At 37.9% G+C, this 25,271-nt stretch overlaps 1 protein-coding gene across 1 annotated transcript in view; it reads right to left on the reverse strand.

The window, feature by feature from the left end:
* Nucleotides 1-1,784: 1,784 nt before the first annotated feature.
* LOC124028446 (receptor-type tyrosine-protein phosphatase S-like) overlaps nt 1,785-25,271 on the reverse strand; it is a gene marked incomplete at both ends in the record, with an annotated part of 24,012 nt that continues 525 nt past the window's right edge. Inside the window, 2 exons of the mRNA XM_046340495.1 lie at nt 1,785-1,937; nt 3,605-3,724. Coding sequence (XP_046196451.1) covers nt 1,785-1,937; nt 3,605-3,724 — 273 coding nt within the window. The remainder of the gene's footprint in view (nt 1,938-3,604; nt 3,725-25,271) is intronic.

Genomic DNA, 25,271 nt, shown 5'->3' on the forward strand with positions numbered 1-25,271 from the left:
GTACTCTACTGTTCTACATCACTATACCAGAGTCATGTACTCTACTGTTCTACATCACTATACCAGAGTCATGTACTCTACTGTTCTATCACTATACCAGAGTCATGTACTTTACATCACTATACCAGAGTCATGTACTCTACTGTTCTACATCACTATACCAGAGTCATGTACTCTACTGTTCTATCACTATACCAGAGTCATGTTCTACTCACTATACCAGAGTCATGTACTCCCTACTGTTCTACATCATACCAGAGTCATGTACTCTACATCACTATACCAGAGTCATGTACTCTACTGTTCTACATCACTATACCAGAGTCATGTACTCTACTGTTCTACATCACTATACCAGAGTCATGTACTCTACTGTTCTACATCACTATACCAGAGTCATGTACTCTACATCACTATACCAGAGTCATGTACTCTACTGTTCTACATCACTATACCAGAGTCATGTTCTATATCACTATACCAGAGTCATGTACTCTACTGTTCTACATCACTATACCAGAGTCATGTACTCTACTGTTCTACATCACTATACCAGAGTCATGTACTCTACTGTTCTACATCACTATACCAGAGTCATGTACTCTACTGTTCTACATCACTATACCAGAGTCATGTACTCTACTGTTCTACATCACTATACCAGAGTCATGTACTGTTTCTACATCACTATACCAGAGTCATGTACTCTACATCACTATACCAGAGTCATGTACTCTACTGTTCTACATCACTATACCAGAGTCATGTACTCTACTGTTCTATATCACTATACCAGAGTCATGTACTCTACTGTTCTACATCACTATACCAGAGTCATGTACTCTACTGTTCTACATCACTATACCAGAGTCATGTACTCTACATCACTATACCAGAGTCATGTACTCTACTGTTCTACATCACTATACTCATGTACTCTACATCACTATACCAGAGTCATGTACTCTACTGTTCACTATACCAGAGTCATTACTCTACTGTTCTACATCACTATACCAGAGTCATGTACTCTACATCACTATACCAGAGTCATGTACTCTGACTATCACTATACCAGAGTTCTACATCACTATACCAGAGTCATGTACTCTACATCACTATACCAGAGTCATGTATCTACATCACTATACCAGAGTCATGTACTCTACTGTTCTACATCACTATACTCATGTACTCTACATCACTATACCAGATGTACTCTACATGTCATGTACTCTACTGTTCTATATCACTATACCAGAGTCATGTTCATACTCTACTGTTCTACATCACATCACTACCAGAGTCATGTACTCTACATCACTATACCAGAGTCATGTACTCTACTGTCCTACATCACTATACCAGAGTCATGTACTCTACATCACTATACCAGAGTCATGTACTCTACTGTTCTACATCACTATACCAGAAGTCATGATAATGCTGTACTTTTTATTATAAAGGGTTTTTTTCTGCTCGGCGTTCCAGGTAAATCAGAGCCACTCATTCTGTTTCCGGCACCTTCCAATATACCAATGAATCACTGTACAAAACAGAATCGTCTTCAACTGATCCATATTTCTGACTAAACCTCCAGTGTTGACCTATAGGTGAACGAAGGTCAAACAGACTGTAACAGATCAATGGGAAGAAACCATACCCAGACGTGCTTCAGCCCAGCTTCCAAAAAAAATGGGAATCGACGGAGGGACTTGAATATTCCGAAAAAATATTCCTCACCCACAAGAAACTTCAAGTAATAGAAGCTGTAAAGATGGTACCTGCAGTGTACGACCATGGGTCCTGCGTCTGCAGGGTTGCAGGCCTTGACCCGTCGAGGAAGGCCAGGAAGGGGTGGGGTGTTCGGGGACCCCGTGGTCCGGCCAGGCTGTAAACTGGAACTGGCGAATCTCACGCTTCTCATTGGAGCCACTCTGGAGGAGGAGAGGAGGGGAGGGGAGGGGAGGGGAGAGAGGAGAGGAGGGGAGAGAGGGGAGGAGAGAGACTGAGGCTTGGATAAAAGGAAATGGCATATTATTATTTATTATAAGAGAGAGGGGGAGGGGAGGGGAGAGGAGAGAGGAGGGAGAGGAGGGGAGAGGAGAGGGGAGGGAGGGGAGAGGGGGAGGGGAGAGAGAGGAGAGGAGAGGAGAGAGGGAGGAGAGGGGAGGGAGGGAGGGAGAGAGGAGGGGGAGGGGGAAGAGGAGAGGGGAGAGGAGAGGGGAGAGAGGGAGGGGAGAGAGGAGAGGAGAGGGGAGGGGAGGGAGGAGAGAGGAGAGGAGAGGAGGAAGAGGAGAGGGAGGAGAGGGAGGAGAGGGGAGGGAGAGGAGGAGGGAGGGGGAGAGGAGAGAGGGAGAGGAGGGGAGAGAGAGGAGAGGAGAGGAGAGGGGAGGGAGGGAGGGAGAGGAGAGAGGAGAGGAGGGGAGGGGGAGAGGAGGGGGAGGGGAGAGGAGAGGGGGGGGAGAAAGGAGAGGGGGGAGAGAGGGAGAGGGGAGAGGGAGAGGGGGAGAGAGAGGAGAGGAGAGGAGGGGAGGGGAGGGGAGGAGAGGAGAGAGAGGAGAGGAGAGAGAGAGGAGAGGAGAGGAGAGGAGAGGGAGAGGGAGAGGAGAGGAGAGGAGGGGAGAGGAGAGGGAGAGGGGGAGAGGAGGAGAGGAGAGGAGGAGAGGAGAGGAGGGGAGAGTGAGGAGAGGAGGGGAGAGAGGAGAGGAGAGGGAGAGGAGAGGAGGGAGGAGAGGGGAGAGGAGGAGAGGAGAGGGGGAGGGAGAGGGAGAGGGAGAGGAGAGGAGAGGAGGGGAGACAGGAGAGAGGAGAGGAGGAGAGGAGAGGAGGGGGTAGAGGAGGGGAGAGGAGAGGAGGAGGGTAGAGGAGAGGAGAGGAGGGAGAGAGAGGAGAGGAGGGGAGAGAGGACAGGACAGGAGAGGAGAGGAGGGGAGAGGGGGAGGGGGAGGGAGAGGAGGGGAGAGAGGAGAGGAGGGGAGAGGGGGAGGGAGAGGGAGAGGGAGGAGAGGAGAGGGGAGGGGAGAGAGGAGAGGAAGGGAGGGAGGGGAGGAGAGGGGAGGAGGGAGAGGAGGGGAGAGGGAGGGGAGAGAGGAGAGGGAGGGGAGGGGAGAGAGGAGAGGGGGAGGGAGAGGAGAGAGGAGAGGAGAGGGGGGAAGGGAGGGGAGAGGAGTTGAGGACAGGAGGAGAGTAGAGGAGGGGGAGGGGGAAGGGAGGGAGAGGAGAGGGGAGGGCAGGGCAGGGGAAGGGAGAGAGGAGGGCAGGGGAGGGCAGGGCAGGGGAGGGGGAGGGAGGGGAGAGAGAGGGGAGGAGGGGGGAGGGAGAGGAGAGGGAGGGGCAGGGGAGAGGGGAGAGATGAGGGCAGGGGAGAGGAGGAGGGAGGAGAGGAGAGGAGAGTGGGGGAGAGAGAGGGAGAGGAGAGGAGAGGAGAGTACACAAAAGTAGACACATAAAACACACATCCGTCTCTCTGTCTCTCACACACACACACACACACACACACACACACACACACACACACACACACACACACACACACACACACACACACACACACACACACACACACACACACACACACACACACACACACACACACACACACCTTGTAGAGAGCGAAGGTCCTAACAGAGTATGTAGCCAGCTCTACGGTGTCCAGCAGAGTAACCTGTATCAGCCCATATGTCTCTGTTCCTCTGGTAGGCCAGTACTGATCACATTTTACCTGCAGAGACAGAGAGACAACGTCAGAGGGGGGCGGAGGGGGTAAAACAACTGAGAACAAAAGAGAGAGAGAGAAACAGATAATGAAAGAGAGACCGAATGTTCATGAGAATGTGTGTGTTTTTTACAGAGAATATGAGAGAGTGAGAGAGAATGTGAGAGAGAGAGAGACAGAGATAATGAGAGAAGAGAGGGAGAGATAATGAGAGAAGAGAGGGAGAGATAATGAGAGAAGAGAGAGAGAGAGAGAAAATGAGAGAGAGAGAGAGAGACAGAGAGAGAGAGAGTGTGTGTGTGTGTGTGTGTGTGTGTGTGTGTGTGTGTGTGTGTGTGTGTGTGTGTGTGTGTGTGTGTGTGTGTGTGTGTGTGTGTGTGTGTGTGTGTGTGTGTAGGTACAGTGTGTGAGAGACAGACAGGTGTTATTCTAAGTTATCTATCAGATACTGAACTAGCTGTAAGTGGTCACAGGATGTTGTGCTAACCTCTACAAATATGCAAACACCAAACCCCAGCATGCTTTAGCCCTGCACCACATCATATTCCACATAACAAGCAGACAGATTTGTAGTTCTTTTCCAGCCTCAGAAACCACAGGGAGCTAAGGGAACAAAATCACAGAAATCCCCCGGAGAGCCCGTGACAGAGTCAGGCCAAACCAAACGATGAGGATGAGCTGATCCATCCAGTTTCACATCAAAGCCAGTGGGGAGGCCTGCTCTGCATTCCGCTCGTCCAGACTGGATTCTGGTGTTTCTGGCCATTGCTACTCTGTAATTAACTGTTCTCTTTCCCTGAAACGCTGGGATTATAATACCTCATTATACTGTACTGCTTTCCACAGGGCTGAGACAGCTTGATGTACAGGACACCCCCTGGACAGGACACTAGTCTATATCCTGTGTCTGTAGTGAGAGACAGGACACCCCCTGGACAGGACACTAGTCTATCTCCTGTTTCTGTAGTGAGAGACAGCTTGATGTACCAGGACACCCCCTGGACAGGACACTAGTCTATCTCCTGTTTCTGTAGGGAGACAGCTTGATGTACAGGACACCCCCTGGACAGGACACTAGTCTATATCCTGTTTCTGTAGTGAGACAGCTTGATGTACAGACACCCCTGGACAGGACACTAGTCTATATCCTGTGTCTGTAGTGAGAGACAGGACACCCCCTGGACAGGACACTAGACTATCTCCTGTTTGTGTAGGGAGACAGCTTGATGTACCAGTACACCCCGGACAGGACACTAGTCTATCTCATGTTTCTGTAGGAGACAGCTTGATGGACACCAGACACAGGTACCAGTACACCCACTGGAAACAGGACACTAGTCCGTCTCCTGTTTCTGTAGGAGACAGCTTGATGTACCAGTACACCCTGGTCTACAACAGTCTAATAGTCAGGACACAGGTCTAATTACAGGGGAAATAGCATAGCATTTCTACTGAGAGGCTGAGTTACACACCAGGTAATGACTGGCCTAAACATAGCATATTGTAGCTCCCTGATGTGCTGTATATGTAGTCTAATGCTGATGTACTGAAGCTCTATGGTACAAACAGTCTAATAGTCTAATAGTCTAACAGTCTAACAGTCTAACAGTCTAACAGACAGTCTAATAGTCTAACAGTCTAATAGACAGTCTAACAGTCTAATAGTCTAATAGTCTAACAGTCTAACAGTCTAACAGTCTAAACAGTCTAACAGTCTAATAGTCTAACAGTCTACAGTAATAGTCTAATAGTCTAATAGTCTAACAGTCTAATAGTCTAATAGTCTAATAGTCTAACAGTCTAATAGTCTAACAGCTAACAGTCTAACAGTCTAATAGTCTAATAGTCTAATAGTCTAATAGTCTAATAGTCTAACAGTCTAACAGTCTAACAGACAATAGTCTAACAGTCTAACAGTCTAATAGTCTAACAGACAGTCTAACAGATCTAACAGTCTAATAGCTCCAATAGTCTAAGTCTAATAGTCTAACAGACAGTCTAACAGTCTAACAGTCTAATAGTCTAATAGTCTAATAGTCTAACAGTCTAACAGTCTAATAGTCTAATAGTCTAACAGTCTAATCTAACAGTCTAATAGTCTAATAGTCTAACTAACAGTCTAACAGACAGTCTAACAGTCTAACAGTTCAATAGTCTAATAGTCTAACAGTCTAACAGTCTAATAGTCTAATAGTCTAATAGTCTAACAGTCTAACAGTCTAACAGTCTAACAGTCTAACAGTCAACAGCTCAACAGACAGTCTAACAGACAGTCTAATGTCTAATAGTCTAACAGTCTAACAGTCTAACAGACAGTCTAACAGTCTAATAGTCTAATAGTCTAACAGTCTAACAGTCTAACAGTCTAATAGTCTAACAGTCTAACAGTCTAACAGTCTAACAGTCTAATAGTCTAATAGTCTAACAGTCTAACAGTCTAATAGTCAACAGTCTCTCTTAATAGTCTAATAGTCTAACAGTCTAATAGTCTAACAGTCTAACAGAACAGTCTAACAGTCTAATAGTCTAATAGTCTAATAGTCTAACAGTAGTCTAAGTCAGTCTAACAGTCTAACAGTCTAACAGTCTAACAGTCTAATAGTCTAATAGTCTAACAGTCTAACAGACAGTCTAAAAAGTCTAACAGTCTAACAGTCTAATAGTCTAACAGTCTAATAGTCTAACAGTCTAATAGTCTAACAGTCTAACAGTCTAACAGTCTAACAGTCTAACAGTCTAATAGTCTAACTAACAGTCTAACAGTCTAATAGTCTAACAGTCTAACAGTCTAATAGTCCTAACAGTCTAACAGTCTAACAGTCTAACAGTCTAATAGTCTAACAGTCTAACAGACAGTCTAAAAGTCTAACAGTCTAACAGTCTAATAGTCTAGACAGTCTAACAGTCTAACAGTCTAACAGTCTAACAGTCTAATAACAGTCTAACAGTCTAACAGTCTAATAGTCAGACAGTCTAACAGACAGTCTAACAGTCTAACAGTCTAACAGTCTAGTCTAACAGTCTAACAACAGTCTAACAGTCTAACAGTCTAGTCTAACAGTCTAGTCTAATAGTCTAATCTAACAGACAGTCTAATAGTCTAACAGTCTAATAGTCTAATAGTCTAATAGTCTAATAGTCTAACAGTCTAACAGTCTAATAGTCTAATAGTCAATAATCAACAGTCTAACAGTCTAATAGTCTAACATAACAGTCTAACAGACAGTCTAACAGTCTAACAGACAGTCTAACAGTCTAACAGTCTAATAGTCTAACAGTCTAATAGTCTAACAGTCTAACAGACAGTCTAACAGTCTAACAGTCTAACAATGTCTAATAGTAACAGTCTAATAGTCTAATAGTCTAATAGTCTAATAATAGTCTAACAGTCTAACAGTCTAACAGTCTAACAGTCTAACAGACAGTCTAACAGTCTACAGTCTAACAGTCTAACAGTCTAATAGTCTAACAGTCTAACAGTCTAATAGTATAATAGTCTAACAGACAGTCTAACAGTCTAACAGTCTACAGTCTAACAGTCTAACAGTCTAACAGTCTAACAGTCTAACAGTCTAACAGTCTAACAGTCTAATAGTCTAACAGTCTAATAGTCTAATAGTCAGTCTAACAGTCTAATAACAGTCTAACAGTCTAACAGTCTAATAGTCTAACAGTCTAACAGTCTAATAGTCTAACAGTCTAACAGTCTAACAGTCTAACAGTCTAATAATAGTCTAACAGTCTAACAGTCTAACAGTCTAATAGTCTAACAGTCTAACAGTCTAACAGTCTAATAGTCTAACAGTCTAACAGTCTAACAGTCTAACTAACAGTCTAACAATGTCTAACAGTCTAACAGTCTAAGTCTGTCTAATAGTCTAATAGTCTAATAGTCTAACAGTCTAACAGTCTAACAGTCTAACAGTCTAACAGTCTAACAGTCAATAGTCTAACAGTAACAGTCAACAGTCTAATAGTCTAATAGTCTAACTAGTCTAACAGTCTAACAGACAGTCTAACAGTCTAACAGTCTAACAGTCTAATAGTCTAATAGTCTAACAGTCTAACAGTCTAATAGTCTAACAGTCTAATAGTCTAATAGTCTAACAGTCTAATAGTCTAACAGTCTAACAGTCTAATAGTCTAACAGTCTAACAGTCTAACAGTCTAACAGACAGTAGTCAGTCTAACAGTCTAACAGTCTAACAGTCTAACAGTCTAATAGTCTAACAGTCTAACAGTCTAACAGTCTAATAGTCTAACAGTCTAATAGTCTAACAGTCTAATAGTCTAACAGTCTAACTAACAGTCTAACAGTCTAACAGTCTAACAGTCTAATAGTCAGTCTAACAGTCTAACAGACAGTCTAACTAACAGTCTAACAGTCTAACAGTCTAACAGTCTAACAGTCTAACAGTCTAACAGTCTAACAGTCTAACAGTCTAATCTAACAGTCTAACAGTCTAATAGTCTAACAGTCTAATAGTCTACAGAACAGTCTAATAGTCTAACAGTCTAACAGTCTAATAACAGTCTAACAGTCTAATAGTCTAACAGTCTAACAGTCTAATAGTCTAATAGTCAACAGACAGTCTAACAGTCTAACAGTCTAACAGTCTAACAGTCTAATAGTCTAACAGTCTAACAGTCTAAACAGTCTAATAGTCTAGACAGTCTAATCTAACAGTCTAACAGTCTAATAGTCTAATAGTCTAATAGTCTACAGTCTAATAGTCTAATAGTCTAATAGTCTAATAGTCTAATAGTCTAACAGTCTAACAGTCTAATAGTCTAATAGTCTAATAGTCTAACAGTCTAACAGTCTAGTCTAACAGACAGTCTAACAGTCTAACAGACAGTCTAACAGTCTAACAGACAGTCTAACAGTCTAACAGTCTAATAGTCTAACAGTCTAACAGTCTACAGTCTAACAGTCTAATAGTCTAATAGTCTAATAGTAGTCTAATAGTCTAACAGTCTAACAGTCTAACAGACAGTCTACTAACAGACAGTCTAACAGTCTAACAGTCTAACAGTCTAACAGTCTAACAGTCTAACAGTCTAATAGTCTAATAGTCTAACAGTCTAACAGTCTAATAGTCTAACAGTCTAAAATAGTCTAACAGCTAACAGTCAACAGACAGTCTAATAGTCTAACAGTCTAACAGTCTAACAGTCTAACAGTCTAACAGACAGTCTAATAGTCTAACAGTCTAACAGTCTAACAGTCTAACAGTCTAACAGTCTAATAGTCTAATAGTCTAACAGTCTAACAGTCTATAACAGTCTAACAGTCTAGTCTAACAGTCTAATAGTCTAATAGTCTAATAGTCTAACAGTCTAATCTAACAGACAGTCTAATAGTCTAACAGTCTAACAGTCTAACAGTCTAACAGACAGTCTAACAGTCTAACAGTCTAACAGTCTAACAGTCTAATAGTCTAATAGTCTAACAGTCTAACAGTCTAACAGTCTAATAGTCTATCTAACAGTCTAACAGTCTAATAGTCTAATCTAACAGTCTAACAGTCTAATAGTCTAACAGTCTAATAGTCTAATAGTCTAACAGTCTAACAGTCTAATAGTCAGTCTAACAGTCTAACAGTCTAAAAGTCTAACAGTCTAATAGTCTAACAGTCTAATAGTCTAACAGTCTAACAGTCTAACAGTCTAACAGTCTACTTTAGTCTAATAGTCTAACAGTCTAACAGTCTAATAGTCAACAGTCTAACAGTTCAATAGTCAACAGTCTAACAGTCTAACAGTCTACAGTCAACAGTCTAATAGTCAGTAGTCTAACAGTCTAACAGTCTAACAGTCTAACAGACAGTCTAATAGTCTAACAGTCTAGTCTAATAGTCAACAGTCTAACAGTCTAACAGTCTAATAGTCTAATAGTCTAACAGTCTAATAGTCAACAGTCTAACAGTCTAATAGTCTAACAGTCTAACAGACAGTAACAGTCTAATAGTCTAATAGTCTAATAGTCTAACAGTCTAACAGTCTAACATAGACAGTCTAACAGTCTAATAGTCTAATAGTCTAACAGTCTAACAGTCTAACAGACAGTCTAACAGTCTAATAGTCTAATAGTCTAACAGTCTAACAGTCTAACAGTCTAACAGTCTAACAGAACAGTCTAGTCTAACAGTCTAACAGTCTAATAGTCTAATAGTCTAATAGTCTAACAGTCTAACAGTCTAATAGTCAATAGTCTAACAGTCTAACAGTCTAACAGTCTAATAGTCAGTCTAACAGTCTAATAGTCTAATAGTCAGTCTAACAGAACAGACAGTCTAATAGTCTAACAGTCTAACAGTCTAACAGTCTAACAGTCTAACAATAGTCTAATAATAGTCTAATAGTCCTAATAGTCTAACAGTCTAACAGTCTAATAGTCTAATAGTCTAATAGTCTAACAGTCTAACAATAGTCTAATAGACAGTCTAACAATAACAGTCTAATAGTCTAATAGTCTAATAGTCTAACAGTCTAACAGTCTAATAGTCTAATAGTCTAACAGTCTAACAGTCTAATAGTCTAACAGTCTAACAGTCTAATAGTCTAACAGAACAGTCTAACAGACAGTCACTAACAGTCTAATAGTCTAACAGTCTAACAGTCTAATAGTATAATAGTCTAACAGACAGTCTAACAGACAACAGTCTAACAGTCTCTAATAGTCAACAGTCTAGACAACAGTCTAATAGTCTAATAGTTCAGTCTAATAGTCTAACAGTCTAACAGTCTAACAGTCTAATAGTCTAATAGTCTAATAGTCTAACAGTCTAACAGTCTAATAGTCTAACAGTCTAACAGTCTAATAGTCAGTCTAACAGTAGTCTAATAGTCTAACAGTCTAACAGTCTAATAGTCTAATAGTCTAACAGTCTAATAACAGTCTAATAGTCTAACAGTCAATAGTCTAATAGTCTAATAGTCTAACAGTCTAACAGTCTAACAGTCTAACAGACTAACAGTCTAACAGACAGTCTAACAGTCTAACAGTCTAACAGTCTAACAGTCTAATAGTCTAACAGTCTAACAGTCTAACAGTCTAACAGTCTAACAGTCTAACAGTCCAGTCTAATAGTCTAACAGTCTAACAGTCTAATAGTCAGTCTACAGTCTAACAGTCTAATAGTCTAATAGTCTACAGTCTAACAGTCAACAGACAGTCAATAGTCTAACAGTCTAACAGTCTAATAGTCTAACAGTCTAACATGACATCTAACAGTCTAACAGTCTAACAGTCTAACAGTCTAATAGTCTAATAGTCTAACAGTCTAACAGACAGTCTAACAGTCTAACAGTCTAACAGTCTAACAGTCTAATAGTCTAACAATAGTCTAATAGTCTATCTAACAGTCTAACAGTCTAATAGTCTAACAGTCTAATAGTCTAACAGTAGTCTAACAGTCTAATAGTCTAACAACAGTCTAACAGTCTAATAGTCTAACAGTCTAACAGTCTAATAGTCTAACAGTCTAACAGTCTAACAGTCTACAGTCTAACAGTCTAATAGTCTAGTAGTCTAATAGTCTAACAGTCTAACAGTCTAACAGAAGTCTAATAGTCTAACAGTCTAACAGTCAATAGTCTAACAGTCTAACAGACAGTCTAACAGTCTAATAGTCTAATAGTCTAACAGTCTAATAGTCTAACAGTCTAACAGTCTAACAACAGTCTAACAGACAGTCTAACAGTCTAATAGTCTAATAGTCTAATAGTCTAATAGTCTAACAATAGTCTAACAGTCTAACAGTCTAACAGACAGTCTAACAGTCTAATAGTCTAATAGTCAACAGTCTAACAGTCTAACAACAGTCTAACAGTCTAGTCTAACAGTCTAACAGTCTAATAGTCTAATAGTCTAATAGTCTAACAGTCTAACAGTCTAACAGACAGTCTAACAGTCTAATAGTCTAATAGTCTAACAGTCTAACAGACAGTCTAACAGTCTAATAGTCTAACAGTCTAACAGTCTAACAGTCTAATAGTCTAACAGTCTAACAGTCTAACAGACAGTCTAATAGTCTAACAGTCTAACAGTCTAACAGTCTAATAGTCTAACAGACAGTCTAACAGACAGTCTAACAGTCTAACAGTCTAATAGTCTAATAGTCTACAGTCTAATAGTCTAATAGTCTAATAGTCTAATAGTCTAATAGTCTAACAGTCTAACAGTCTAATAGTCTAATAGTCTAATAGTCTAACAGTCTAACAGTCTAATAGTCTAACAGACAGTCTAACAGTCTAATAACAGTCTAACAGACAGTCTAACAGACAGTCTAACTAATAGTCTAACAGTCTAACAGACAGTCTACCAGTCTAACAGTCTAATAGTCTAACAGACAGTCTAATAGTCTAGTCTAACAGTCTAACAGTCTAATAGTCTAACAGTCTAACAGACAGTCTAACACAGTCTAACAACAGTCTAACAGTCTAATAGTATAACAGTCTAATAGTCTAATAGTCTAACAGTCTAACAGTCTAACAGTCTAATAGTCTAACAGTCTAACAGTCTAACAGTCTAATAGTCTAACAGTCTAATAGTCTAATAGTCTAACAGTCTAACAGTCTAATAGTCTAATAGTCTAATAGTCTAACAGTCTAACAGTCTAACAACAGTCTAATAGTCTAATAGTCTAACAGTCTAATAGTCTAACAGTCTAATAGTCTAATAGTCTAATAGTCTAACAGTCTAACAGTCTAACAGTCTAACAGTCTAATCTAACAGTCTAACAGTCTAACAGACAGTCTAGTCTAACAGTCTAACAGTCTAATAGTCTAACAGTCTAACAGTCTAATAGTCTAACAACAGTCTAACAGTCTAACAGTCTAATAGTCTAACAGTCTAACAGTCTAACAGTCTAATAGTCAGTCTAACAGTCTAATAGTCTAACAGTCTAATAGCTCCAACAGTCTAATAGTCTAACAGTCTAACAACAGTCTAACAGTCTAATAGTCAGTCTAACAGTCTAACAGTCTAATAGTCTAATAGTCTAACAGTCTAACAGACAGTCTAATAGTCTAACAGTCTAACAGACAGTCTAACAGTCTAATAGTCTAACAGTCTAATAGTCTAACAGTAGTCTAACAGTCTAATAGTCTAACAGTCTAAACAGTCTAATAGTCTAACAGTCTAACAGACAGTCTAACAGTCTAACAGACAGTCTAATAGTCTAACAGTCTAACAGTCTAACAGTGACAGTCTAATAGTCTAACAGTCTAATAGTCTAATAGTCAATAGTCTAACAGTCTAATAGTCTAACAGTCTAACAGTCTAATAGTCTAACAGTCTAACAGTCTAACAGTCTAACAGTCTAACAGTCTAACAGTCTAACAGTCTAACAGTCTAATAGTCTAACAGTCTAACAGTCTAACAGTCTAACAGTCTAATAGTCTAACAGTCTAATAGTCTAATAGTCTAACAGTCTAACAGTCTAAATAGTCTAGTCTAACAGTCATAACAGACAGTCTAACAGTCTAACAGAACAGTCTAACAGTCTAACAGTCTAACAGTCTAATAGTCTAACAGTCTAACAGACAGTCTAACAGTCTAGTCTAATAGTCTAGTCTAACAGTCTAACAGTCTAACAGTCTAATCTAGTCTAACAGTCATAACAGTCATAACAGTCTAATAGTCAACAGTCTAACAGTCTAATAGTATAATAGTCTACCAGACAGTAACAGTCTAACAGTCTAACAGTCTAACAGTCTAACAGTCTAATAGTCTAACAGTCTAACAGTAACAGTCTAACAGTCTAACAGTCTAACAGTCTAATAGTCTAACAGTCTAACAGTCTAACAGTCTAATAGTCTAGTCTAATAGTCTAACAGTCTAACAGTCTACAGTCTAACAGTCTAATAGTCTAGTAGTCTAATAGTCTAACAGTCTAACAGTCTAGTCTAACAGTCTAATAGTCAGTCTAATAGTCTAACAGTCTAACAGTCTAACAGTCTAACAGTCTAACAGATAGTCTAACAGTCTAATAGTCTAACAGTAGTCTAGACAGTCTATAGTCTAACAGTCTAATAGTCTAACAGTCTAACAGTCTAACAGTCTAACAGTCTAACAACAGTCTAACAGTAACAGTCTAACAGTCTAACAGTCTAACAGTCTAACAGACAGTCTAATGCAGTCTAACAGACTAACAGTCTAACAGTCTAACAGTCTAGTTCAATAGTCTAACAGTCTAACAGTCTAACAGTCTAACAGTCTAACAGTCTAACAGTCTAACAGTCTAACAGTCTAATAGTCTAACAGTCTAACAGTAACAGTCTAACAGAACAGTCTAACAGTCTAATAGACAGTAACAGTCTAACAGTCTAACAGTCTAACAGTCTAATAGTCTAACAGTCTAACAGTCAGACAGTCTAACAGTCTAACAGTCTAACAGTCTAACAGTCTAACAGTCTAACAGTCTAACAGTCTAACAGTCTAACAGTCTAACAGTCTAACAGTCTAATAGTCTAATCTAACAGTCTAACAGTCTAACAGTCTAATAGTCTAATAGTCTAATAGTCTAACAGACAGTCTAACAGTCTAATAGTCTAACAGTCTAACAGTCTAACAGTCTAATAGTCTAACAGTCTAACAGTCTAATAGTCTAACAGTCTAACAGATCTAGTCTATAGTCTAACAGTCTAAAGACAGTCTAACAGTCTAATAGTCTAATAGTCTAACAGTCTAATAGTCTAACAGTCTAGTCTAACAGTCTAATAGTCTAACAGTCTAACAGACAGTCTAACAGTCTAATAGTCTAATAGTCTAACAGACAGTAGTCTAACAGTCTAACAGTCTAATAGTCTAACAGTCTAACAGTCTAACAGTCTAATAGTCTAACAGTCTAATAGTCTAACAGTCTAACAGTCTAACAGTCTAACAGACAGTCTAACAGTCTAACAGTCTAACAGTCTAATAGTCTAATATTAGTCTAACAGTCTAACAGTCTAATAGTCTAATAGTCTAACAGTCTAATAGTCTAATAGTCTAACAGTCTAACAGTCTAATAGTCTAACAGTCTAATCTAATAGTCTAATAGTCTAACAGTCTAACAGACAGTCTAACAGTCTAACAGTCTAATAGTCTAACAGTCTAACAGTCTAACAGTCTAACAGTCTAACAGTCTAATAGTCTAATAGTCTAACAGTCTAACAGTCTAACAGTCTAACAGTCTAACAGACAGTCTAACAACAGTCTAATAAATAGTCTAACAGTCTAATAGTCTAACAGTCTAACAGTCTAACAGTCTAACAGTCTAACAGTCTAACAGTCTAACAGTCTAACAGTCTAACAGTCTAATAGTCTAACAGTCTAACAGTCTAACAGTCTAATAGTCAAACAGTCTAATAGTCTACAGTCTACTAACAGTCTAATAGTCTAACAGTCTAACAGTCTAATAGTCTAACAGTCTAACAGTCTAACAGACAGTCTAACAGTCTAACAGTCTAATAGTCTAACAGTCTAATAGTCTAACAGTCTAACAGTCTAGTCTAACAGTCTAACAGTCTAACAATAGTCTAACAGTCTAATAGTCTAACAGTCTAATAGTCTAACAGTCTAACAGACAGTCTAACAGTCTAACAGTCTAATAGTCTAACAGTCTAACAGTCTAACAGTCTAACAGTCTAATAGTCTAACAGTCTAACAGTCTAATAGTCTAACAGTCTAATAGTCTAACAACAGTCTAATAGTCTAACTAGTCTAACAGTCATAACAGTCTAACAGTCTAACAGTCTAACAGTCTAACAGTAGTCTAACAGACTAACAGTCTAACAGTAGTCTAACAGTCTAACAGTCTAACAGTCTAACAGTCTAATAGTCTAACAGTCTAACAGTCTAACAGTCTAACAGTCTAACAGTCTAACAGTAACAGTCAGTCTAACAGTCTAACAGTCTAACAGTCTAACAGTCTAATAGTCTAATCAGTCTAATAGTCTAACAGTCTAACAAACAGTCTAACAGTCTAATAGTCTAACAGTCTAACAGTCTAACAGTCTAAACCTAACAATAGTCTAATCTAACAGTCTAATAGTCTAACTAACAGTCTAATAGTCTAACAGAACAGTCTAACAGTCTAACAGTCTAACAGTCTAATAGTCTAATAGTCTAACAGTCTAACAGTCTAACAGTCTAATAGTCTAACAGTCTAACAGTCTAACAGTCTAACAGTCTAATAGTCTAATAGTCTAACAGTCTAATAGTCTAATAGTCTAACAGACAGTCTAACAGTCCATTAGCTTAATAGTCTAACAGTCTAATAGTCTAATAGTCTAACAGTCTAACAGAATAGTCTAACAGTCTAACAGTCTAACAGTCTAACAGTCTAATAGTCTAACAGTCTAACAGTCTAATAGTCTAACAGTCTAATAGTCAACAGTCTACAACAGTCTAACAGTCTAACAGTCTAACAGTCTAATAGTCTAATAGTCTAACAGTCTAACAGTCTAATAGTCTAACAGTCTAACAGTCTAATAGTCTAACAGTCTAACAGTCTAACAGTCTAAGTCTAGTCTAATAGTCTAAGTAGTCTAATAGTCTAATAGTCTAACAGTCTAGTCTAACAGTCTAACAGTCTAATAGTCTAACAGTCTAACAGTCTAACAGACAGTCTAATCTAGTCTAACAGTCTAACAGTCTAACAGTCTAATAGTCTAATAGTCTAACAGTCTAATAGTCTAACAGTCTAACAGTCTAACAGTCTAACAGACAGTCTAACAGTCTAACAGTCTAACAGTCTAATAGTCTAAACAGTCTAACAGTCTAACAGACAGTCTAACAGTCTAACAGTCTAACAGTCTAACAGTCTAATAACAGTCTAACAGTCTAATAGTCAACAGTCTAACAGTCTAACAGTCTAACAGTCTAATAGTCTAACAGTCTAACAGTCTAACAGTCTAATAGTCTAACAGTCTAACAGTCTAACAGTCTAATAGTCTAATAGTCTAACAGTCTAATAGTCTAACAGTCTAACAGTCTAATAGTCTAATAGTCTAACAGTCTAACAGTCTAACAGTCTAACAGTCTAACAGTCTAACAGTCTAACAGAGTCTAACAGTCTAACAGTCTAATAGTCTAACAGTCTAATAGTCTAACAGTCTAACAGTCTAACAGTCTAATAGTCTAACAGTCTAACAGTCTATAGTCTAACAGTCTAACAGTCTAACAGTCTAACAGAACAGTCTAATAGTCTAATAGTCTAACAGTCTAACAACAGTCTAATAGTCTAACAGTCTAACAGTCTAACAGTCTAACAGTCTAACAGTCTAACAGTCTAATAGTCTAATAGTCTAACAGTCTAACAGTCTAATAGTCTAATAGTCTAACAGTCTAATAGTCTAATAGTCTAACAGTCTAATAGTCTAGTCTAACAGTCAACAGTCTAATAGTCTAACAGTCTAATAGTCTAACAGTCTAACAGCAGTCTAATACTAGTCAGTCTAACAGTCTAATAGTCTAACAGTCTAACAGTCTAATAGTCTAACAGTCTAACAGTCTAACAGTCTAATAGTCTAAGTAACAGTCTAACAGTCTAACAGTCTAACAGTCTAATAGTCTAACAGTCTAACAGACAGTCTAATAGTCTAACAGTCTAACAGACAAATCTAACAGTCTAACAGTCTAAAAGTCTAACAGTCTAATAGTCTAACAGTCTAACAGTCTAACAGTCTACAGTCTAACAGTCTAACAGTGTCAGAATTTGGCCAGGGTTGTTCAGTCTAACAGGCCTAACAGTTTTGGTCACTAGATGCCCCCATTGTGCCTTTGACCTTTGTTTTCCCTAATAGTCTATCCCCATTATTATTTGCACCTGTGCCTCGTTTCCCTGATTGTATTTAAACCCTTTGTTTTCCTCTGTTCTTTGCTCTGTGTTTGTATGTTAGCACCAGCCCTAGTACTCTGAGAACTCTAATGTTGATCCCGGTGGACTCTCTTGTGGAATTCTGTTTTTTTGACAGTCTAACAGTTCTTGTTTGTTTGTTTTTGAGTATCTTTTGAGGCTTTTAGTCTAATAGTGTCTAACAGTCTAACAGTCTTCCACAGTCTAACAGTCTAACAGACAGTGTCTAACAGATTTAACAGTCTTTCTAATAGTCTTGGAGGATTACCTTTGTTCTTGTGAATTCTTAGTTGTCTAACAGTCTAACAGCTGATAGGAGTTAATGCATCTAATAGTTAACAGTTCCTGAAGAACTTAACTTTTACAGTCTAACAGTTAAATACAGTCGTAGCTAATAGTCTAACAGTCTAACTGTCTGTAGTCTAACAGTCTAATAGTCTCATCTTCTGGGTTCTAGTCTAACAGTCTAACAGTCTAATAGTCTACAGACAGTCTAACAGTCTAATAGTCTAACAGTCTAATCTTACTGCAGCTCCTTAATGTATTAGTTATGTAATAAACAGTAGCTACCTAACCTAACATGGATGATATGTGGCTACAGTCTAGATTAAACAGACAACAACATCTTTAAGTCAGTTTCATTTCTTTTCAGCCAATTCTGGACAGGACCTAAAATCCCAAAATGGAGACTTGAGAAGAAATAACAAATCTAATTGATAATAAATGGTCCTAAATCTTCTTCGAAGAGGAAACGGACTGGAACTGAAATGGAAGTCGACCCCAAGCTTGAACAAGATCCAAAGAACTCAACACAAACAACATGCAACGTGAATAACAGACAACGGGAACTAACGGACAACGTCAGCGACAACGAACTAACGGACAACGCGGAACTAACGGACAACGGAATTCAATAACAGACAACGGACAACGCGGTCAACGCACGGACAACGCGGAACTAACGGACAACGCACTAACGGACAACGTACTAACGACAACGTGACAACGGACAACGTGAACTAACGGACAACGTGAACTAACGGACAACGTGACTAACGACAACGTACTCAGCGGACAACGTGAACTAACGGACAACGTGAACTAATGGACAACGTAACTAGAGGACAACGTAAACGGACAACGGATAACGGACAACGTAAACGGACAACGCACTAACGGACAACGTGAACTAACAGACAACGCGTGAACTAACGGTCAACGCACTAACGGTCAATGTGAACTAGAGGACAATGACCCAACGGACGCACGGAACTAACGGACAACGTGAACTAACGACAACGTACTAACGGACAAATGTGACCAGCTGACAACGCACTAACGGACAACGAACTAACGGACAACGTGAACTAACGGACAACGCGGAACTAACGACAACGGCATTTTGTTGAGTTTCCAAAAGTGTTTTTTTTAGAGCATTTCAGTCATTCTCAGTGTGTTTTAAAACCAGACAGAAAATAATATATTGTGTGATCAGGTTGCAGAAATGGAGTACGAGAGTAAAGGAGAGGCTAAAGGAGGGAGGGAAGGAGAGAGGGATAGGGGAGGGTAAAGGAGGGAGGGAAGGAGAGAGGGATAGGGGAGGGTAAAGGAGGTAGGGAAGGAGAGAGGGATAGGGGAGGGTAAAGGAGGGAGGGAAGGAGAGAGAGGGATAGGGGAGGGGTAAAGGAGGGAGGGAAGGAGAGAGGGATAGGGGAGGGTAAAGGGAGGGAGGGAAGGAGAGAGGGATAGGGGAGGAGTAAAGGAGGGAGGGAAGGAGAGAGGGATAGGGGAGGGGTAAAGGAGGGAGGGAAGGAGAGAGGGATAGGGGAGGGTAAAGGAGGGAGGGAAGGAGAGAGGGATAGGGGGAGGGTAAAGGAGGGAGGGAAGGAGAGAGGGATAGGGGAGGGTAAAGGAGGGGGAGGGAAGAGAGAGAGGGATAGGGGAGGGTAAAGGAGGGAGGGAAGGAGAGAGGGATAGCGGGAGGGTAAAGGAGGGAGGGAAGGAGAGAAGGATAGGGGAGGGTAAAGGAGGGACAAGGAGGGAGGGAAGGAGAGAGGGATAGGGGAGGGTAAAGGAGGGAGGGAAGGAGAGAGGGATAGGGGAGGGTAAAGGAGGGAGGGAAGGAGAGAGGGATAGGGAGGGTAAAGGAGGAGGGAAGGAGAGAGGGATAGAGGGTAAAGGAGGGAGGGAAGGAGAGAGGGATAGGGGAGGGTAAAGGAGGGAGGGAAGGGAGAGAGGGATAGGAGGGAGGGAAGGAGAGAGGGATAAAGGAGGGAGGGAAGGAGGGATAGGGGAGGGTAAAGGAGGAGGAGAGGAGAGAGGGATGTCTTGCCTTGGAGAAGAAATAAGAGGCATCTGGAAAGACACAGAAAGAGGAAGAGAGAGAGAGAGAGAGAGAGAGAGAGAGAGAGAGAGAGAAGAGAGAGAGAGAGAGAGAGAGAGAGAGAGAGTTGAAAAAAGTCACGGCAGCTACCACACAGCACTACAGTACATTACTACCACAGTGTTAGTACTGCTATTAAATGGTACTATAGTACATGGTAATACTACAATATTAGTATTATTGTTAGTATTAGCATGGTACTAACAGAGCCATTTAGTCATACATATCCATATATTTATCCATATATAACCATATTATCCATATATAACCATATATATTTATCCATATATAACCATATATTTATCCATATATAACCATATATTTATCCATATATAACCATATATTTATCCATATATAACCATATATAACTATATATTTATCCATATGTAACCATATATTTATCATATATAACATATATAACCATATATTCATTATATCCATATATAACCATATATTTATCCATATATTTATCCATATATAACCATATATTTATCCATATATAACCATATATTTATCCATATATAACCATATATTTATCCATATATAACCATATATTTATCCATATATAACCATATATTTAGTCATACATATCCATATATTTATCCATATATAACCATATATTTATCCATATATAACCATATATTTATCCATATATAACCATATATTTAGTCATACATATCCATATATTTATCCATATATAACCATATATTTATCCATATATTTATCCATATATAACCATATATTTATCCATATATAACCATATATTTATCCATATATTTATCCATATATAACCATATATTTATCCATATAATCATATATTTATCCATATATAACCATATATTTATCCATATATAACCATATATTTATCCATATATAACCATATATTTATCCATATATTTATCCATATATAACCATATATTTATCCATATGTAATCATATATTTATCCATATATAACCATATATTTATCCATATGTAATCATATATTTATCCATATGTAATCATATATTTATCCATATATAACCATATATTTATCCATATATAACCATATATTTATCCATATATAACCATATATATTTATCCATATATTTATCCATATATAACCATATATTTATCCATATGTAATCATATATTTATCCATATATAACCATATATTTATCCATATATTTATCCATATATAACCATATATTTATCCATATATAACTATATATTTATCCATATATAACCATATATATTTATCCATATATTTATCCATATATAACCATATATTTATCCATATGTAATCATATATTTATCCATATATACCATATATTTATCCATATATTTATCCATATATAACCATATATTTATTTCATATATAACTATATATATTTATCCATATACAACCATATATTTATCCATATATAACCATATATTTATCCATATATAACTATATATTTATCCATATTACAACCATATATTTATCCATATATAACCATATATTTATCCATATATAACCATATATTTATCCATATATTTATCCATATATAACCATATATAACCATATATTTATCCATATGTAATCATATATTTATCCATATATAACCATATATTTATCCATATATAACCATATATTTATCCATATATAACCATATATTTATCCATATATTTATCCATATATAACCATATATTTATCCATATGTAATCATATATTTATCCATATATAACCATATATTTATCCATATGTAATCATATATTTATCCATATGTAATCATATATTTATCCATATATAACCATATATTTATCCATATATAACCATATATTTATCCATATATAACCATATATATTTATCCATATATTTATCCATATATAACCATATATTTATCCATATGTAATCATATATTTATCCATATATAACCATATATTTATCCATATATTTATCCATATATAACCATATATTTATCCATATATAACTATATATTTATCCATATATAACCATATATATTTATCCATATATTTATCCATATATAACCATATATTTATCCATATGTAATCATATATTTATCCATATATAACCATATATTTATCCATATATTTATCCATATATAACCATATATTTATCCATATATAACTATATATTTATCCATATATAACCATATATTTATCCATATATAACTATATATTTATCCATATTACAACCATATATTTATCCATATATAACCATATATTTATCCATATATAACTATATATTTATCTATATTACAACCATATATTTATCCATATATAACTATATATTTATCCATATTACAACCATATATTTATCCATATTTAACTATATACACAGTGGGGCAAAAAAGTATTTAGTCAGCCACCAATTGTGCAAGTTCTCCCACTTAAAAATATGAGAGAGGCCTATAATTTTCATCATAGGTACAATTCAACTATGACAGACAAAATGAGAAAAAATCCAGAAAATCACATTGTAGGATTTTTTATGAATGTATTTGCATATTATGGTGAAAAATAAGTATTTGGTCACCTACAAACAAGCAAGATTTCACAGACAGTGTACCTATGATGAAAATGGGGTAAGAAGAGAGACGGAAGACTAAAGGTGACAACATGTTAGCACTACGAGTCATGGTACTACATAGTACATGTTAGTACTACGAGTCATGGTACTACATAGTACATGTTAGTACTACGAGTCATGGTACTACATAGTACATGTTAGTACTACTAGTCATGGTACTACATAGTACATGTTAGTACTGCGAGTCATGGTACTACATAGTACATGTTAGTACTACGAGTCATGGTACTACATAGTACATGTTAGTACTATGAGTCATGGTACTACATAATACATGTTAGTACTAAGAGTCATGGTACTACATAGTACATGTTAGTACTACGAGTCATGGTACTACATAGTACATGTTAGTACTACTAGTCATGGTACTACATAGTACATGTTAGTACTACGAGTCATGGTACTACATAGTACATGTTAGTACTATGAGTCATGGTACTACATAGTACATGTTAGTACTATGAGTCATGGTACTACATAATACATGTTAGTACTACGAGTCATGGTACTACATAGCACATGTTAGTACTATGAGTCATGGTAAAACATAGTACATGTTAGTACTACGAGTCATGGTACTACATAGTACATGTTAGTACTATGAGTCATGGTACTACATAGTACATGTTAGTACTATGAGTCATGGTACTACATAGCACATGTTAGTACTACGAGTCATGGTACTACATAGTACAAGACAGTACTACAGTATAAGGTGACAGCACCATGTTAGTACTACAAGTCATGGTACTACATAGTACATGTTAGTACTACGAGTCATGGTACTACATAGCACATGTTAGTACTACGAGTCATGGTACTACATAGTACATGTTAGTACTACTGAGTCATGGTACTACATAGTACAAGACAGTACTACAGTATAAGGTGACAGCACCATGTTAGTACTACAAGTCATGGTACTACATAGTACATGTTAGTACTATGAGTCATGGTACTACATAGCACATGTTAGTACTACGAGTCATGGTACTACATAGTACATGTTAGTACTACGAGTCATGGTACTACATAGTACAAGACAGTACTACAGTATAAGGTGACAGCACCATGTTAGTACTACAAGTCATGGTACTACATAGTACATGTTAGTACTACGAGTCATGGTACTACATAGTACATGTTAGTACTACGAGTCATGGTACTACATAATACATGTTAGTACTAAGAGTCATGGTACTACATAGTACATGTTAGTACTACGAGTCATGGTAAAACATAGTACATGTTAGTACTACGAGTCATGGTACTACATAGTACATGTTAGTACTATGAGTCATGGTACTACATAGTACATGTTAGTACTACTAGTCATGGTACTACATAATACATGTTAGTACTACGAGTCATGGTACTACATAGCACATGTTAGTACTACGAGTCATGGTAAAACATAGTACATGTTAGTACTATGAGTCATGGTACTACATAGTACATGTTAGTACTATGAGTCATGGTACTACATAGCACATGTTAGTACTACGAGTCATGGTACTACATAGTACAAGACAGTACTACAGTATAAGGTGACAGCACCATGTTAGTACTACAAGTCATGGTACTACATAGTACATGTTAGTACTACGAGTCATGGTACTACATAGCACATGTTAGTACTACGAGTCATGGTACTACATAGTACATGTTAGTACTACGAGTCATGGTACTACATAGTACAAGACAGTACTACAGTATAAGGTGACAGCACCATGTTAGTACTACAAGTCATGGTACTACATAGTACATGTTAGTACTACGAGTCATGGTACTACATAGCACATGTTAGTACTACGAGTCATGGTACTACATAGTACATGTTAGTACTACGAGTCATGGTACTACATAGTACATGTTAGTATTACGAGTCATGGTACTACATAGGACAAGACAGTACTACAGTATAAGGTGACAGCACCATGTTAGAAAGAGGGAGAAAATACATAATTATTTTAAGTCCTAATAAGGAGAGTCATACTGCTGTATACACACAATATACAACAAGGTTCACCAACTGGCCCCCGGATGTCATTTGCCCCCCAAAGTTTTCTAAGCCCCCCTGCCCAAAAAAACCCCAATATAGATATTTATTTATTTATTCTTGGAAAATAGCAAATCAGCTCCAACTGATTTTAATTTTGGAATCTGTTAATCTGTTCTAAAAAATAATTCAAACGCATAATAAAGATATATATGTCATCATATCGGTTTTAAAAATGTAAACAACATTTGAAATGATTCAGTTTAAAGTCTCCATCCCCATTGGCCGTCCACACCAGAAGACATTCTATCTCCATCCCCATTGGCCGTCCACACCAGAAGACATTCTATCTCCATCCCCATTGGCCGTCCACACCAGAAGACATTTTATCTCCATCCCCATTGGCCGTCCACACCAGAAGACATTCTATCTCCATCCCCATTGGCCGTCCACACCAGAAGACATTCTATCTCCATCCCCATTGGCCGTCCACACCAGAAAACATTCTATCTCCATCCCCATTGGCCGTTCACACCAGAAGACATTCTATCTCCATCCCCATTGGCCGTCCACACCAGAAGACATTCTATCTCCATCCCCATTGGCCGTCCACACCAGAAGACATTCTATCTCCATCCCCATTGGCCGTCCACACCAGAAGACATTCTATCTCCATCCCCATTGGCCGTCCACACCAGAAGACATTCTATCTACACTGTACGTTGACATTAGTGGGTACAACGCTGTACAGGAC

Source organism: Oncorhynchus gorbuscha, unplaced genomic scaffold (genome assembly GCF_021184085.1).
Source record: "Oncorhynchus gorbuscha isolate QuinsamMale2020 ecotype Even-year unplaced genomic scaffold, OgorEven_v1.0 Un_scaffold_4173, whole genome shotgun sequence".
Taxonomy (NCBI): domain Eukaryota; kingdom Metazoa; phylum Chordata; class Actinopteri; order Salmoniformes; family Salmonidae; genus Oncorhynchus; species Oncorhynchus gorbuscha.